Here is a 17,709-nt window from a genome sequence, read left to right on the forward strand (position 1 = left end):
GAATAGAATAGAATAGAATAAACCTTTATTATCCCACAGATGAGAAATTTCGGTGTTCCAGAGCTCTTACAGCACGGGAAAATAAAATATAAAAGGAAGACACAAGGTCCTATAAATATAGGCAGCCAAAGTTCGTATATACAGGTACAGAATATGTATAGAAAAATTGAGAAAATCTACAGAGCTATCTATAAAATGTACAGTAAACAAACAGGCTGGTGAGTAAGATGACCAAAAGAATTTTTTAAACTGCATTATAGAGTGTGACAGCTGCTGTAAGAATGACCTGCGGTAGCACTCCTTCCTACACTGTGGGTGTAAAAGTCCACTGCTGAACGAGCTGCTCAGTGCTCGTACAGTCTCATGCAGGGGGTGGGAGGTGATGTCCATGATGGATAATAATAATAATAATAATAATAATAATGGATTGCATTTATATAGCGCTTTTTGAGAATCTCAAAGCGCTTTATAATTCCACTATTCATTCACTCTCACTCTCACACACTGGTGGAGGCAGCTACAGTTGTAGCCACAGCTGCCCTGGGGCAGACTGACAGAAGCGAGGCTGCCATATCGCGCCATCGGCCCCTCTGGCCAACACCAGTAGGCGGCAGGTGAAGTGTCTTGCCCAAGGACACAACGACCGAGACTGTCCAAGCCGGGGCTCAAACCGACAACCTTCCGGTTACAATACAAACTGCCAACTCTTGAGCCACGATCGCCCTTGTTGTTAGCTTAGACAACATCCTCTCCTCCACAACCTGCTCGATGGACTTCAGCGGACAGTCCAGGACAGAGCTGGCCCTCCTGACCAGTTTGTTGAGTTTCCCCCCGTCCCTCTCTGCCACTCCAGCAGACCACAGCATAGAAAAAAGTAGACGCCACCACAGTGTCATAAAATGTCCTCAGGAGTGTCCTGTTCACGCCAAAGGATCTCAGCAGCCGTAGCAGGTGGAAATGACTTAGACCCTTTTTGTAGAGTGCATTTGTGTTTGTGGACCAGTCCAGTTTGTTATTGACCCAGGTATTTGTACTCCTCCACCTCCTAAACATAAAAGGCAGTTGTTTGGTTACATTTCTACCCTTTTGTGTGCAAAAGAAACTGAATCTACATATGTGCTTTATATGTAATAAAACAATATTAAAGCACAGGAATACAAACTTTTTTTTAACATCTGTCTAATGAATGAACTCAGCTTGATCACCTGTTATGTTCAGAATCAGAATCAGAGACATGAATCCCAGAGAGAAACTGAGTTGTCATAGCAACAAACAGACATCAAAGCAGTTGTATACAATTAAGTGTAGAATTAAACATATAAATATATACATAAATATAAAAGGACACAGGTATTAACACTGTTTCAGGGAACCTGAACACAGCTTCACCACTTCCTTGTTTCCATGGAAGCAAAACTCAGATGCAAAAAGAAGTCTGATGTAAACAAGACGCCTACCTCTTTCACATGATTTATGCACATTTTGTTGCTCGTTGCATGGTGTACAGCATGGACAGTGTTGGGGAGTAACGGAGTACATGTACCGGCGTTACGTATTCAAAATACAAAATATGAGTAACTGTATTCTGTTACAGTTACCGTTTAAAAGGGTAATAATCAGAATACAGCTACTTTGTTGAAATTTTGCGGCCCGCATAATGACGTGAAGAAATATTTTTAAAAATTATTGTTCCAAAAGTGATTTACTACGAAGGCAACAGGCAGAGTGTTACAGGCATCGCCCTAAAGCATGGAGCCTGATGGGCAGTGTAGTCCGTGCAGGTACGGCAGAGAGAATGGACTGCCATACCTGTTATGTGTCTTTGAGCGACGGAGGGAGAAAAAGGAAAAGTACAAGCTGTCACCGAGCAGAAACGGGAGCTGGAAGCATGTAAATATAATAATAACCACTGCAGCCAAACAGAGAGCCTGACGAGCCCAGCTGTAAGTAAGATATTAAGACTCGACTGTACACTGTGTTCCTGTTTTCCTCTGAAACAATAAGTTCTGTTGGAGCCTTTCAACGCCTCTCTCTGTCTCTCACTCCCATATTTAAGCCCTGTGGGACCGTCCCCCCAGGAGGGACAATGGACCCCTAATGATCCTCTACCTAATCACACAACACAAGGTGTGAAAATGGGTGTAGGTCACAATCAGCCAAGGTTTCGGGTGAGCTTCATCCAGCTTGTTTTCCAGAGACTGGACGTTTGTTAGAAGAATGCTGGGAAGCAGGGTGCAGTGTTATTGGTTTCTCAGCCTTCTTCTCAGGTAGCCAAGGTGAGTCACCACTGTTAAGAAAAAAGTCAGTTCATGAAGGTCCAGATTGCGAATTCTGATGAATGTCCAGGAGAGTTTGTCTGACATAGGTGATTACAGGTTGCAAAGAAATAACACAGCAAACAAAAGAAAAACACAAAGTTGAGGAGGACACCAGCGCCATTGGATACCACTGGATGTGCAGGCTACACAAGCCTGGATTCTGATCTACTAGCACAGGGGTGTCAAACTGAAATACACAGTGGGCCAAAATTCAAAACTGGATCAAAGTCGCGGGCTAACATTAATATTCATTGAAAAACAATCTTCCTCCAAATATAATAAGGAATCTTTTCTTATGGACTCAAACAAGTTTGAGTCTGAAAAACTGAATATGGAACAAGCAAAGCTTAATACTAAACAATATATAACTTATATAAACGTATATATAACTTAATATTGCACATATGCAAAATCGAAATTCCAATTAAAAAACACATCAGTGGAATTCATTTCTTAAATAAAAATTGTATTTGCAGCTTTCTGAATTAAATTTTATCATTTTATCATTTATCATATTTTCTTCATATTCTCCCACCTGTCCAGAAAGCTCCTGTTTTCTGCCTTTCTTTTTGCCATTTTGGGATAGGTAGCATAGCAGTATTTGCATGGTTGCTATGACTATGGTCAACAGAGGAGAGGGTGCTAATGGGTCCTGTCGTGACTGACGTGCCAAAACACCAACAGAGCATTCTGGGAATTGTAGTATTAGCAGGACATGAACTGTATAATACCAGCAGACCAGCTCTAATAGTAATTTTGTATGGCTTCGCGGGCCAAATGTAATTAGGCTACGGGTCAAATTTGGCCCGCGGGCCAGAGTTTGACACCTATGCACTAGCAGATCCATAACTATGAGAGCAAAACTAATCAGTGTGCACATTTCACACAGTTTGCATAATTTTTCTTGCACTCTTTCTCTTTGTGCAGAGTGAGACTATTTCTGGGCACATACACATTAGTAAATGAAGCCCAGTGAATGAGCAAGTGAGTGTAGGAGCTTGGTTTGACTCAGAGACCGATGGAAACATCAGTCTGAGCCGCCGACAGGACTGCATAGTGAAGTAGTTCTGTCCCCCACCCCGAACACGACAGGGCAATAGATGCTGCAGCTCCTCCTGGTGGATGGTAGAGGACCTGTCTGTCCCCAAAATTAAAGGTTTCATTTACTTTTAGTCTTTCACTTAGTTGTCATTTTTTACTACATGATTTATTTTCCAGCAGAAAAACAGCAGATCTTAGTTTGCTCAGTTTCAGTCACATCTGTCATCACACTGATAAGCACTAAACTGTCTCTGTGTGACTCTGTCTGTCTCTGTTGGTCTCTTACCCTTCCTGTGAAGGTGGGAGTGCTGTCCTCAGCTGCAACTGATTTCTTCTGATTTCTTCATGAATAGAAGTCTTCTTCTATCTGCTTTTTTAATCCAAATCAGAGCTCATCATCACTAATGTGCAGCAGTCTGGTGAATGTCTGTACTCGCGTTCTTCAAATTTTCTTTGAAGTTTCGAGGGCCAGAGGCGAGGACACTGACATCACTTCCTGTTTACATCCATGAATTAACCTGTTGACCTGATAATAAACTGATCATTGACTGAGCTATCTTCCTCATCTCGCCTGCAGAGCTGCCTCATACCTCCTCTTCCTCCCCTCCTATCATCCCCGTGTCTGTCTATTCTGCCATCTAGTGGCCTTCTATGCGTACTGAACACAGACTGTTCTGCTAGTGTCCATCTGCTGCAGCAAGAAGACAGAAAACAATGGGCAACTTTAAACCCTTTTAGAGGATGCTTATCAGAGGATTTTTAAAAATTACTCTAGTAAGAGTAACAATAATCATGTATTTTAGTATTATTTTCCTAAGTTTTCTTCTAATGTGCACCTGCAGCAACTCTGAAAATGGATTAGAGGAAAAGGATGGATGATGGATAGATGGATGATGGATGTGTAACGGAGTTACAAATACATCTGGAAAAACATGCACTTACCTGTTCTTAATTATTATTTTAAGTGTAAATTTTTTCATTTTTTAAATTGTATTTTATTTTGAAAACCAAGAAACCGGATCTCACCCTAGCGTTTAGAAGCTGCCAAGGCTTCCGCTCCTCACAGCGTGTGTTTGCACTGTGAGGGTAAGTTCTGTAATGAAAGGCTCTGGCATTTTTATGGTTTCTGGTGTGAATGTTGGTACATAAGTTGTACATGTCGATGCATATAGGTTCATATTGATGTTAGAAAGTTTCTGTGTAACCGAAACAAAGGCTGGTTGCTGTTAAACAGTGTTTCTGCCGTATTTATGCTCTTTGGCAGTAAGCTTTTGTCAGCCCCCTAGTGGTTGCTGTGCATAGCAGGAAATGTGTTTGGATTTACTGTTTTTCTGTGCTTTTTGTGATGTTGTTTTACATTGTAGGAGATACAATTGCTGGTACCATCAGAAGACACCTGTTGAGTGTGTTTTATGTCTTCTGCAGGTACGTGAGCTTATTAACAGTCATTTTGTCTGTAAAGCACAAGCAAGTGAAGATGTAATGCGCTATTGTTAATTTGTCCACTAGAGGGCAATGATTAGCCGGTGATACTGTTTACTGAGACTTCTGTAACCTGTTATTTTGTTTTATACGATTGTGAAATGGATTTTTATTAGTCATAAGATTTTTTTTTTGTATACAAGTTCAGTGTGACAGACTGTAAAATGGGAGAAATTATTATTTTCCAATTTTTCTTTATTAAAAAGTTAATTGTAAGTCTGTCAAGACAGCGTGCATTTGCACTGTGAGGGAGATACAATTGCTGGTACCATCAGAAGACACCTGTTGAGTGTGTTTTATGTCTTCTGCAGGAATAAACTGTGAAAAGCCAACCTTTCTGAGCGTCTGTGATTTTTGAAGAGCTGGAAGTGTTACAGATGGACGATGGATAATGGATGGATGGATGGATGATGGATGGATGGATGATGGATGGATTTTGCCAACGCAGGTTTAAATGTCCAGTGTTGTTGATATCACGATGTTACGGTACAGAGCAATGTTGCTGCCTCACACACATGTTTGTCATTAATAATTAAGACGTGTGTTGCAGCAGATAAAGAGATGTTTCATGATGCTAATCATAACAGATTTAAACACTCTTTACCTGCAACACAGCAAGTTGGAAATTGTTCTGATAATGAGGGATAATTTCAGTGTCTGTTAATTTATATTTTATTCTCTAAAGCTTATCAAAGCCATTAGTTAGTGTAGTTTAATCACCAGAAATTATGAGCTGAAGTTAACTCTCTGAGTAAGTGAGAGATAATTCCTAACAAACACAATGTGATGAAAGTGGAGCAGAGAAGAAGAAATAGAAAGGTTCGCCTTGTTTTCACTGTGGACAGTCTCGGTCATTAGAGGAAGATTTGAGAAGTTTTGTTTCTCCTCAGAAAGGATTTCATCCAGCGTGGCTAAGGCCAGAACTCATCTACAGCTGAGGTGTTCTCTCTCTCCTGACTAAAAACTCATCAAAGCTGGCAGTAGATATTTAGCAACAGTTTAGATTACATTACTTTAATTTTTTAGTTTTATTTTTTTTATTTTAAATTGTAAAACGATCTGACTGATTTGTGATTATGATCGTCTCTTCTGATTCCATACAGGGCAGCTGTGGCTACAACTGTAGCCTTCACCAGTGTGTGAATGTGAGAGTGAATGAATAGTGGTATTGTAAAGCGCTTTGAGGGGTCCCGAAAAGCGCTATATAAATGCAATCTATTATTATTATTATTATTATTATTATTATTATTAACTGTTTGAGCTCTTTGCTTAAATAAAATATTGTATCTGCCATTAAAGTCAGTTTTGAGGAGGTTCTTATTGAACTCTGCTATTGCCGGTCCCAAGCCCGGATGAGAAAGGAGGAGGGTTGGGCGTGGGGCTAGCAACCCCACCCTGTAAAAACTCCAACTGCTATGGAAACAGCAAGTGAATCTCATTATCGACTATGGAATATGGAATGTACGGACTCTGTACCAAACAGGTAAATTGGCCCAGCTTCTATATGAATTTGACTCGTACCATATGGACATCTTGGGCATCTCAGAAATGCGATGGGCAGGAAGCGGGAAGATGGTTAGTGATGGAAAGATGGTGCTCTACTCTGGCCATGCCCAAGACCATGCACGTGGCGTGGGCTTCATCCTCTCGCGACGTGCAACAACATTATTGCTGGCCTGGAAGCCCATTTCAGACTGCCTAATCTTGGCTCGTTTCCAAGCTAGGCATGTGAAAGTCACAATTCTTCAAGTATACGCTCCAACAGAAGAGGCTGACGATACTGACAAGGATGGTTTCTATGCGATGCTCCAGGATCCATGCTTTGCTGATCGTGGGCGGAGATTTCAACGCGTAAATAAGCAGTAACCGGGACGGCCTGGAATCAGCTATCGGCCCGTTTGGAATTGCAGCAATGACAAATGAAAACGGTGGGCGGCTGATCTCGTTCTGTGTGGCAAACCAGCTGACCATCAAGAACACCTTCTTCGGCCACAATCGGATACACAAGGCGACGTGGAAGGCCCCCGGTGGCGGATATACAAGCGAGATCGACTACATCTGCATATCATCCCGCTGGGCATCCACCATTAGCGATGTTAGAGTGTGGCGTGGAGCCGACATTGACTCTGATCACTACCTGCTAATTGCCAAATGTAAACTTCACCTAAAGCGCCTCCAACCACGACTGCAGCGGCCAAGTCCTTTTAACGTTCAACGCCTAAAAGACGCAAATATGGCAGCGGAATTTCAACTCGAATTGAGAAACCGCTTCCAGCTCCTTGCTGCGGAAGGAAATAACAACAAAAATCCAGATACACTCTGGGATGAGCTAAAAGAGGCTGTGGTCGGTGCAGCAGAATTGAAGATTGGTCACCGACGGGGAGGCTTTAAGGAGCGCTGGATCTCCGACCGTTCATGGGAACTTACAGATCAACGTCGCTTGGCAAAGTCAGTTCGGGACCAAGTGGCCTTTGACCCACATGCTTCTGCAGACCAGCGTGAGAGGGCCATGGCCACCTACCAAGACCTTGCCCGACAGGTCAAACGCAGCTGCCGGCGTGAAAAGCGTGAATGGATCGAAGCTAAAGGCATCGAAGCCCAAGAAGCAGCCGATCGGAACGATACCCGAACCTTATATCGCATTGTACGAGATCTAACTGGGGCTCGTGGTGGCCGCGGTGTTCCAATCCGAGACAAAAATGGACGTGTCCTCCTTACTGCAGCTGAACAAGACCAACAATGGGTCGAACACTTCCGCGATACTCTGAACCAACCTGAGCCACCCCAACGGTTCGAGGCCGAAGACCTGGCACCTTCCATGGATCTTCTTCCTGTCGATATTGGACAAATCACCATCACCATCACCATCACATCCGACTCCTCAAGAGTGGAAAGGCCGCAGACCTGGACGAAATCCTCGCCGAAATGCTGAAGCATGATGGACCCCATCTTGAAGCCGCCCTTACAAGACTCCTAAACGCCTGCTGGTCAACATCACATGTACCCGATGATTGGACAAAAGGCACCATCATCAAACTTCCAAAAAAAGGTGATTTGGGTGACTGTAACAACTGGCGGGGCATCACGTTGCTGTCAGTACCCGGGAAAGTGTTTTGCCTCGCTCTTTTGAATCGGCTACGACACGCAGTGAACGAACGATTGCGAGAAGAGCAGGCTGGGTTTCAGAGTGGCCGGTCATGCGTCGAGCAAATCTTCACCCTCCGCATGATCATTGAACAAACATTGGAATACCAAAGGAAAATTTCTATTAATTTCATTGACTTCGAGAAGGCTTTTGACAGCGTCCACCGGCCGACTCTATGGGCTATCCTACGCCTCTATGGGCTATCCTACGCCACTATGGAGTCCCTCAGCAGTTTGTAGATGCCTTTCGTTGTCTCTACTCCAACTCCCGTTGCTGCGTCCGGACGGATGACGGCTGCACAGATTTCTTCAAGACAAGTCCGACAAGGATGCATGCTATCCCCTTTCCTCTTCCTGTTGGTAATTGACTTCATCATGCGATGATCAGTTGACCAAGCTGGCATCGGTGTGCCCTGGCACGAAGCACGTAATCTCACTGACTTGGACTTCGCAGATGACATCGCCCTGCTGGGCTCGACTCAGGAAGACCTCCAAAAGTTGACCGCGGCCCTGCAGAGGGAGGCGACGAAAGTTGGATTATGAATCACCGCCAAAAAAACCAAGGTACTCCGAGTTGGCTATGCACGTGCCCGCATTCCTGTCATGATCAACCAACAACGTGCTGAAGAGGTGGAGAATTTTACATATCTTGGCAGCATCATCTCGAATGACGGGGTCTCTGATTGGGATGTCGACGCCAGAGTAGGGAAGGCAGTTGGTGTCCTGCGACATCTCCAACCTATTTGGAACTCGACCTCCCTGAATGTAAGGGTCAAGATCAGACTACTGAACTCTATCGTCTTCCCTACTGCACTTTACGCTAGTGAAACCTGGTGCTCAACAAGTGCAATTATTCAACACCTGAACGTGCTTCAACAATGTGGCCTGCGGCAAATCCTGAGAATTTCCTACCGGGACCGAATAACAAATGAGGAGGTCCTACGAAGAGCAGGCACCCGCCCATTAGCCGATGTTGTTGCAGAAAGGCGCTTCCGCTTTGCGGGCCATATTTTACGCCTACCCCCTCATCGCCCAGCTAAGATTGCCATGACATGGCGTCCACGCACTGGCAAGCGAAAGCAAGGCCGACCAAAGACCACATGGCATCGAACATTCATGGACGATCTGAGAACTGTCGACATTGCCTGGGACGAAGCTGAAGCAGTTGCTGCTGACCGACATCGATGGAGATCACTAGCTGCCCGATGCGCTGCCCGGCGTAGGAGGAACTAAGTCTAAGTCTTATTGAGTATTCTAGTCTTTAAAAATGAACAGATCCCTGGCGCCTACTTTTCAGGTCATCCATCCATCCGTGTTCTTCCACTTATCCTAGGCCGGGTCGCAGGGGCAGCAGCCTAAGCAGAGAAGCTCAGACCTCCCTGTCCATGGCCTTCCCTTCCAGCATGTGGGACATGCCCAGAAAGATCGACCGGTAAATTGAGAGCTTTGGTTTTAGACTCAGCTCTCTCTTCACCACGACAGACTGGTATCCACATCACTGCAGCTGCAGCACCAGTCTATCTCCTGCTCCCCTCTCGCCTCACTCCTGAAGGTCTGGAGACACTTAAACTCCTCCATTTAAGGCAGGAACTCTTCCCAACTCCCAAGGAGTTTTTTAACTGCCTCAGTGACTTCGCCCCCAGTGATGGACGAGTCCAGAGACTCTGCTTCCTCTACAGAAGACATGTCACTGGACTTAAGGCGGTCCTCGAAGAATTTCTTCCACCACCCAACAATATCCTCAGTTGAAACCAGCAGTGCTTCACCTGTACTACACACAGTGAGGGAAAGCACCGCTTTACCCTCCTGAGTTCCCTGAAAGTTGGCCAGAAAGCTTCGAGGGAGTCTTTTTCCATGGCCTTCTCCGGCCACTGACGTGAATCCTAGCAAAGTTCCACGTGCCATAGATCATTAGAGGAGCGCTACCGTTAATAACTGTGGCTGTTGATTGAACTTTACTGAGGGTTGCTAGTGGGGTGCATCATCTAGCAGACAGCATGGGCATGAAGATGGAGGTAGTCAGTTCCTGCATGAATCCCCCCACCACCTGCTTAACTTAGTTTCTTTTGACCTATTACAGTAACGAGTCTGGCGAGCAGAGCCTTCACAGTAACATGTTCCAGCCTGAACAGTGAAAAAGCCAGATACTGTGGCACTGAGGTCCGGCCATGTCTCTGTGAAGCACAACACAGTGAACTTCCAATCCTCCCTCTGATGTCTGACCAGCGCCCACAGCTTGTCCATCTCATTAGCCAGAGACCCTCAAGTTCCCTGTGATGGCCGAAGGAAGGCAGGGTTTATATTTCCTGCTCCTCACTTTCCTCACACTGAGACACTCTGCTCAGTGTCCCCCCGCAGGGCTGGACTGGGACAAAAAAATCAGCCTGGGCATTTTGACTAGAGACCGGCCCACCAGGTATTACAGGAAAAACCAAATAGCCTTTGAATGAAAACAAATGTCGTTGTCACAGTGATGTACACTGTCTTGTTGGTACATATGTATCAGTCTAATAAACTTAAACCTCCACCATCCCCCCTATTCTGGTATTCTAAACAGTACTTAGCCGAAACCCAAAGACTGCTTGGTCGAGTTAACCTCCTGAACTATCTACAACACATGGTGGAAACCTGAAATTAAGACAGAGAAGACTAGACGTGAGACATGACCATTACTGAATATTAAAAATAATAAATGACAGTTTATAATTTTCATAAACTATTTATTTACCACATCAATAAACAGCATGGCAGGGAAAAATATTTTTTCTAACATGGCAACCTTTTATAAGTGAAAGGAGACAGAAAGACAGGTGAGAAAGAATAAAACTTAACTGAGTTTTTGATGGCATTTTACACAAAGTACTTGTACAGTATCTGGAAAATGTGGGAAAATACTGGCATCATGTACAGTACTTTCTTCTGAAGAAATTATGTTGGGACCCTGAAAAAAACGTACTACGTACAATAATGGATTTCTATAAATTTGACATCAGATGAAAACTTTGGTTGTAAGATTTGGATAATTATTTGTTAAAAGTGAGACATTTTAAATGAGAATAAGAAAGAAAAGTATATCTTTGTGCCCCCCCTTCCCTGTTAATGCCCTGCCTGGGCCCCTGGCAACACTTTTCTAGATCCGCCCCTGCACAGTTACCAGCTGTCAGCTACTTAGAAAAGGATCCTGGTGTTATTAGTCTCTCAGAAACAGTTCAATCTGACAGCGTAAAGACAGAATAACTCCAGCTTTTTGTCTTTTTTTTTTTATTGTAGCTGAAGACAAATCACATTTATTTTCAGCTCAATACAAAACGGTAATATTAATTCTGAATACCAGAGGATTCCGTTTTTTAGGGGACGGTTGGCAACTCTACTAAGTAACCATATGAATAAAATAAAGTTCACCAGTAACATCATAGCACCCACCCAACTGTATAGAAACTCCGTCATGCTAGCTAGTACACAGTACGAGTTACTGTAAGAGTGAGAATCCTCTAAACTGCTTCTCAGGAGACGTCCTCCTCCTGCAGTTGAGCAGACTCCAGTATCAGCTTTTTTAACCTATCCTATTACGTCACTTCAGAAATCTTGTTTTCCCCTCATCACGGTCCAAACGCATACATCCCAGCAGCCCACGAAAATAATCCGAAAACTCATTCATCTGATAGTCCAGTTTGTAGGAAACACACAAGCTCTGCCATAATAAAGTCCTCCATCAGACTCTGTTTTGAAAAGTTTGTGTGTTTAGGTTTAAGAAGTAAGACGTCGTCTTGGACAGCAGCACAGCTTCTTGAACGTCCTCTACCTGCTGCCTGCTGAAGGCTTCTGGATGTCACCATTAGCAGCCTGGGAAACACGACTCTCACTGCATCTGTAATCACACAAGCAGAAAACATCAGTTTATAGTGTTAATGTGGCCAGCAGCCTTTAGTGTGTCTGGTGTACGCTGCTCGGAAAATGTTACAAAATAGAGGAGCAGTTCAACATCAAGTCAGTGAAACTTTGGGATATTGATCTGATTAGTTCAGTATCAGAGGTGTTAATCAGGTTCAGCTGCTTTGGTGTTAATGAAACTAACAACAGGTGCAACAAGGACACATCCCCCAAAACAGTTTCACAGGCGGAGGACGCTCACGTCTCCCGCCTCTTATGTCTTAGTCTTACAATATCAGAGCCTTGAGACGAGCGCTGTTGTCACAAATAACTGAACTGAACACTGTGTGTCTATCACAGCCATTTCCATAGAACAAGATTTAATGTGATGTTAATTTATTTTGTTTAGGTTTTTACCTTTTTTTACTCATTTTCACTTTTAGCTGTGATTGTTTTTTTGTTCAGTCATTTGTGTGTTTCTTGTCTTATTTCCCAGTGGTAAAGCACCTTACCTTCTTTCGGTTCCCAATTTTGAATTGTTCCATATCTGAGGCGTGATCCCAGGTTTTCTGGTTTTCTTTTCCTCTTGACCATCTTCAGCGCTGACAAACTCATGGGCTTTAAAACCTTTAATGGTCAGCTTGTAAAAACTGCTCCTTCTTTAAGGAGGAACACATAAACTACTTTGTGAAACACAATTTCTTGTGAATGTCAAACTGAGAAGCAGAGAACCAATCAGTGTTTTTAGCTGTGATGTTGGTGCTGCACTGCTGGTTAGCTCAGCTTGATAGTGCCTTTGAACCCAGAGGATGCTGAAAGGTTCCCGGTTCAGTATGCTCTCTGTTTTAGTTTCATGTTAGAATTTTAGCCTGTTATTAACTTTTCCACACTTTTAGAATTGACAGAGTTTGTGGCTCAGTGTTTTCCTTTCTTTGTTTTTCTTTGTTGTGGGGTTTTGTGGATTTGGGGGAAGGCATGTTAGCAGGCAGTGAGAGAGAAGGAAAGACAGAAGTGTGGACATGAGAGCAGGAAGTTAAAGCATGTAGGGACTATGAGTTGTACAGATAGAGGGGAAGTAAGAGCAGGATCATTGGAGGTGGATTCAAACTGTTGTGCCGTGGTGTCAACAGGAAGACCAGTGGAGGATGGGCAATCGTTTGTGTTTGTGAGCAGTGGAGGTGAAGAGAGGGTCAGACGGGATCATGAGTTTGAAGTCAAATAGTTGATGCTGAATGTTGTCAGTGGCACACAGGTTGGGTGTCAGTTAGAAGACAAAGAGGAAGTGATAGAGAGAGTTCCCAGGAGGCAAGAGTGATGACTGGAGCCGATTTACCAGAAGTTAACTAGTGTTGTAAATATGGTTCTGTTTGTGTGTTTCACTTCACTCTGTGTCAGTTTCAGTGTGAGTGAAACACCGATCTTATGTCTAAGTGTCACTCTGGGAGATTTCAGCCGCTCACGTTCTGTTGGTTTAATGTTAAATGTCACGTGTTTGTTGGTAAATACAAAGATGTGAGACTAGCTGTCTGATAGGAAGACAAACCAAAAGCCGAGCAAACTGGCGTGACGACCAGAGCTGGTTGTAACACTCCCACCAGTTATGTGGCAGGAAATTCAAGGTCAAACAAGTTTTTCTACCACAGAAAATGACTTTTCTTTCTCGAGTAAACTCTGGTACTCTCCAGTGTTTAACACCATTGGACATTTCATTGACTCACCAGTCACCAAGAAGAATCACGTCGGTCTTACACACTGAGTAATCGTGAGCAGAAGGCTTTCAAACTGTCGAATCAGCTCTTTTACGTGCCCCGCTGACACGCTCGGAGTGGATACAGCACCCACTGGTGTCTGTGTGGTGAGTGTGTGCAGCAGTGTTGCTTCTTACCGGTGAGGCATACCATGGTTAGTGTAGGCAGCGTTTGATTTTCTCAGTTTGGAAAAACCCGAGGTATCCCAATGCAAGAATGGCGAGGACCACGATGCCGACGAGCAGCCCCACGATCATCGGCGTCCTGTTCACGTGTTCTGAGAAAAACGACGCAGTGAGTTTACTGCTGCAGCTTTAAAACCTTCAGCTGATTCAAAAGCAGCGGAGTCGTTTACATCTGTGTCTCTGGTTGGAGTCGGAGCGCGTTAAAGGAACGTTACACCAAGAAGAGCAGCTTACCTGATGCAGGGATGACCTCACACTGGATGCAGCTGCGTGGTTCCACGAGGTCCCCGTGGACCGTATAGGCCACCTGAACACAGTACCGCTGCCCCTCCTCCAGCTCTTCAATGGTCATGGAGGCTATGGTGTCTTCATACTCCTGACAATATGAAATTAGAAGATATTTACTTGATATTTACTTTGCTTGGGCTCCTGTTGTAATTTTAAAATGTTGACTCTCTGAGCGATTCCAGTTGTTAAACATGCAGGTTTAGTTTTTGCTGCTGATGTCTGAAATAATAATTTAACCAAAACAATTAAAAGTAAGTGGACAAACTAACTGAATTATATATATATATATATATATATATATATATATATATTAGGGGTGCAACGATATTCGTATCGATATTGAACCGTTCGATACAGTGCTTTCGGTTCGGTACGCATATGTATCGAACAATACAACATTTGTAATTTATTTTATCAATTTTCCTTCTGACGATGCTGTCTGTGTTGAGCGCTCAGTGAATCTGTGTTCGACTACTCCGCCTAGGCTGCACTGTCGAGCGCAGATCCACTGAGCGCTCAACACAGACAGCATAGTCAGAAGGAAGAGCGCAGGGCAAGCTAGCGAGACAGAAGTTAAGCTCTACTTGCAACAGGCAAATTGAACCTCATTCAGATCTGGCGTTTGGAATTATTTTGGTTTTCATGTGACGTATGACCCTGAAGGTAAGCGAGTCATGGACTAAAGTAAAACAGTATGTTGGATGTGCCATGCAATGCTCAATTACACTGGTGTGAACTAGTGTGTTAGCGCAGTTAGCTGTTAACGTGTTTGCCGTCTAGCCCCATGCACGGAGCGATCGGCGGTAGCTCGTTAACGGAGATTTGCCGTGTTGTGGCGTTAAGGTCATTTCAACGAGATTAACCTGAAAGCACTAGTGGGAACACAACGAATATGACTGCACATTTACGCCGACATCATCCTAGTGCAAAGACAAAAACAACAAGCATGCTACTAACTTTAGCCGAGTCATTTAGACAGCTGTTAGCACATGATTCTCCTTATGCTGCTGAGAATATAGCCCAGAAGAAGCGGATAGTATAGCTTTTATTTTGGAAAGAGACATTTCTCTGTAATAAACTCTCTTTTCCAAAGATGAGTGATTCCTCAATCAGATACAGGGCTTGCAATATCGCTAGCCCGACGTCCCGGAGCTAGCGATTTTTTCAGTCGGGCTACCAAAATCTATCTCTTCCCTGCCCGTCGGGCTATTGTAGGAAAAATATATGTCAATGCTTTTGCATTCTTTCAGAAATGTAGCTGGGTAATTATGTCATTGGCATCGGTGAGCCACTGTCAATATGTGACATATTGAAGTCGCGTTTGAATTTGCGCTTGTTTTTTTGCTTTCACTTTGCAATCGTGCGAACTGTGTATAGAGAGCGACAGCACTGATCTGTGAGTGATGATAATTTGTGCACCAATTCCTCTGACATCGTCTTATTAATCGTTAGCTTACTATGCAAACATGACAAGTGAAATCTCCCGCAGCTTAAACATGTGAGAGGTTGATCGCGCAGAGAATCGCTGAGCTTATGTGAGTGAGCTTGTAAAAGCATTTCAGTTCTGCTGAGCCAAATAAGACAGGTCAGGGTGAAGAAGTGACAGCCAAAGAAAAGCTTACCACAAAACGGAGAAGTTATGACAAATCAGACTATAAGGCAAAAAGAAAGTGCAGCTTTATGGTTTCATGGACAAAAGAATTTCTGTGGCTGCAATATGATGAGCTAAATAACCAGGGCTGCACATAAGTGGTCCGCAGGTGCGCATTCGCTGTCAAAATAAAAAACACGCACAAGGGTTAGGGTTAAATTTAAAAACTGTACTTTTGAGTTAAAATATATATTTATAATTTTAATAAATGACAAATTAAAAATGCATGAACATTTTTTTTGTATCGAAAAAATATCGAACCGTGACACCAAAGTATCGAACCGAACCGAACCGTGAATTTTGTGTATCGTTGCACCCCTAATATATATATATATATATGTATAGTTTTTAATGTGGCTGAAAATCTCTTGCAGTCAGTAACAGCCTGAAGTGGTGGACACATGACTCTCTGGCTTCAGTTTAGTCCTAAAAATGAAGGCGCAGGATTCATCTGGACACGAAACTGCTTCTCAGTCACTTTGAGTCTCTGAAAATGGGAACTGTGTAAAAATAGCTGTAATTCTGAAACAGTTTGTGCAGACTGTCTGTTGGTGCAGAGGCAAACTGTCCAAATATGCTTGGACCTGCCTGCACACACTGACCACTGACAGACACATGTGCACATCTTTCTTTAAAAAAATAATAAAAATATCAGATATATTCTGAGCAGTGACACGTGCTGTAACATCAGGTGAGCATAAACACCTGGAGGAATCACTCCGTGTTCTCACCTGCAGAGGACTCTCTCCCTCTCTGCCAAAGTAAATCATGTGCTTGGCATTGCTGTCGTGTTCCTTCGCCAGCTCGTGGTCATCGTTAAGGAATACAGTGAGGGATCCAGGCCGGGTCAAAATGCTTAACGGAGGCGTGCAGACGTCACCTGGAAGAGCAGAGCGAGCGTCAGCACAGCAGCAGCTCGTGGTTCACACTGTGGTCAGGATGGTTAACACCTCGAGTCTCACAGCTTCACCCACAGACAGCGCTGACACATATCTGAGGTTTCTCACCGTATCTGCTGCAGGCGTTAACACCCTCAGATCTCAGCCCCCGTCTCTCGGCCCGCACACGCAGCGTCACGCAGCTGTTCTCGGGCGAGTCGTTAGTGTCGCGCGGCCCAACCGCTGATATGTTGCAGGAATGGAAAGGCGTCTGGATGCAGGCTGGAAGAGCTTCCCATTTATCAGAGTTAAATCTGAGGATGAGGAACAGAAACGAGTCAGAGAAAACATCTGCTCAGCGTTCTCTCCATGAAATCCCTGCAGCGGTTGGAGAACTGCAGCACAGCAGACAACTGTCCATCAGCAACATATTTAATAATAAGAACAGCGCAGTAAAGTTGCTGCTGGTACATGTGCTAGTAATTTATCAATATATTAATTTGCTCTGTGTTACAGAAACATGGTTACAGCGGGATGAACACAATGCACCTCAAAGGTCTTGACAACACTTCACTTGTTCTACAATTTTTCATGTTACAGCTTTATTCCAAAATTCATTTTTCATCCTTGCGACAGGAATGACAGATCACATAGTTCGCTCACTCGGTCGCAGCTTTCCAGCTGCAGCCCCGCACACAACCACAACCTCAGGTGCCGGCACGCTCTTATTCATGGGAGGCGTTATGAGCTAATGGAGGTCCGGTGTGTCTCAGCCTCCCCTGCAGCCGTGCCCAGGCCACACCCAACCTAGGTCGGGCAGCCATCCAGCCTAGCCCAATCGGCCATGGCCATGTGCATCCGTGGCCCATGGACTAGCGGCAGGGATGAGTTGTGTCCGAGGCCAACCGAGTGTGTCCAGCGACGGCACAGCAGTCGAGGAGGTAAGCCGCGTCTCACATGCAGCTTGGCAGGCCGCCGGCAGGCTAGACCACAAGCGCTGACCTCTGGTGTAAACAATCCAGGTTCAGACGGTGCTGGCCTCTGCCGAGGACGCCGCTTGGACCAGACAGCACGGTGACCTCTGACATGAATGTGGCAGGTTCA

General features: G+C 44.3%; 1 protein-coding gene and 1 pseudogene across 1 annotated transcript; one reads left to right on the forward strand and one right to left on the reverse strand.

Annotated features, from left to right (window-relative positions):
* The first annotated feature begins 6,242 nt into the window (after nucleotides 1-6,242).
* Nucleotides 6,243-7,773, forward strand: LOC120731373 (annotated as a pseudogene).
* A 3,426-nt stretch (nucleotides 7,774-11,199) lies between these two features.
* Nucleotides 11,200-16,960, reverse strand: LOC120731081 (the record flags this gene model as incomplete). The annotated part of the gene is made up of 5 exons (XM_040027850.1): nucleotides 11,200-11,853; nucleotides 13,741-13,880; nucleotides 14,023-14,164; nucleotides 16,459-16,607; nucleotides 16,735-16,960. Coding segments are annotated over 4 exons (639 nt in total), but the record flags the coding sequence as incomplete, so codon positions are not given.
* Nucleotides 16,961-17,709: the final 749 nt, after the last annotated feature.

This window comes from Simochromis diagramma, unplaced genomic scaffold (assembly GCF_900408965.1).
Source record: "Simochromis diagramma unplaced genomic scaffold, fSimDia1.1 OVJJ01000343.1, whole genome shotgun sequence".
NCBI lineage: Eukaryota > Metazoa > Chordata > Actinopteri > Cichliformes > Cichlidae > Simochromis > Simochromis diagramma.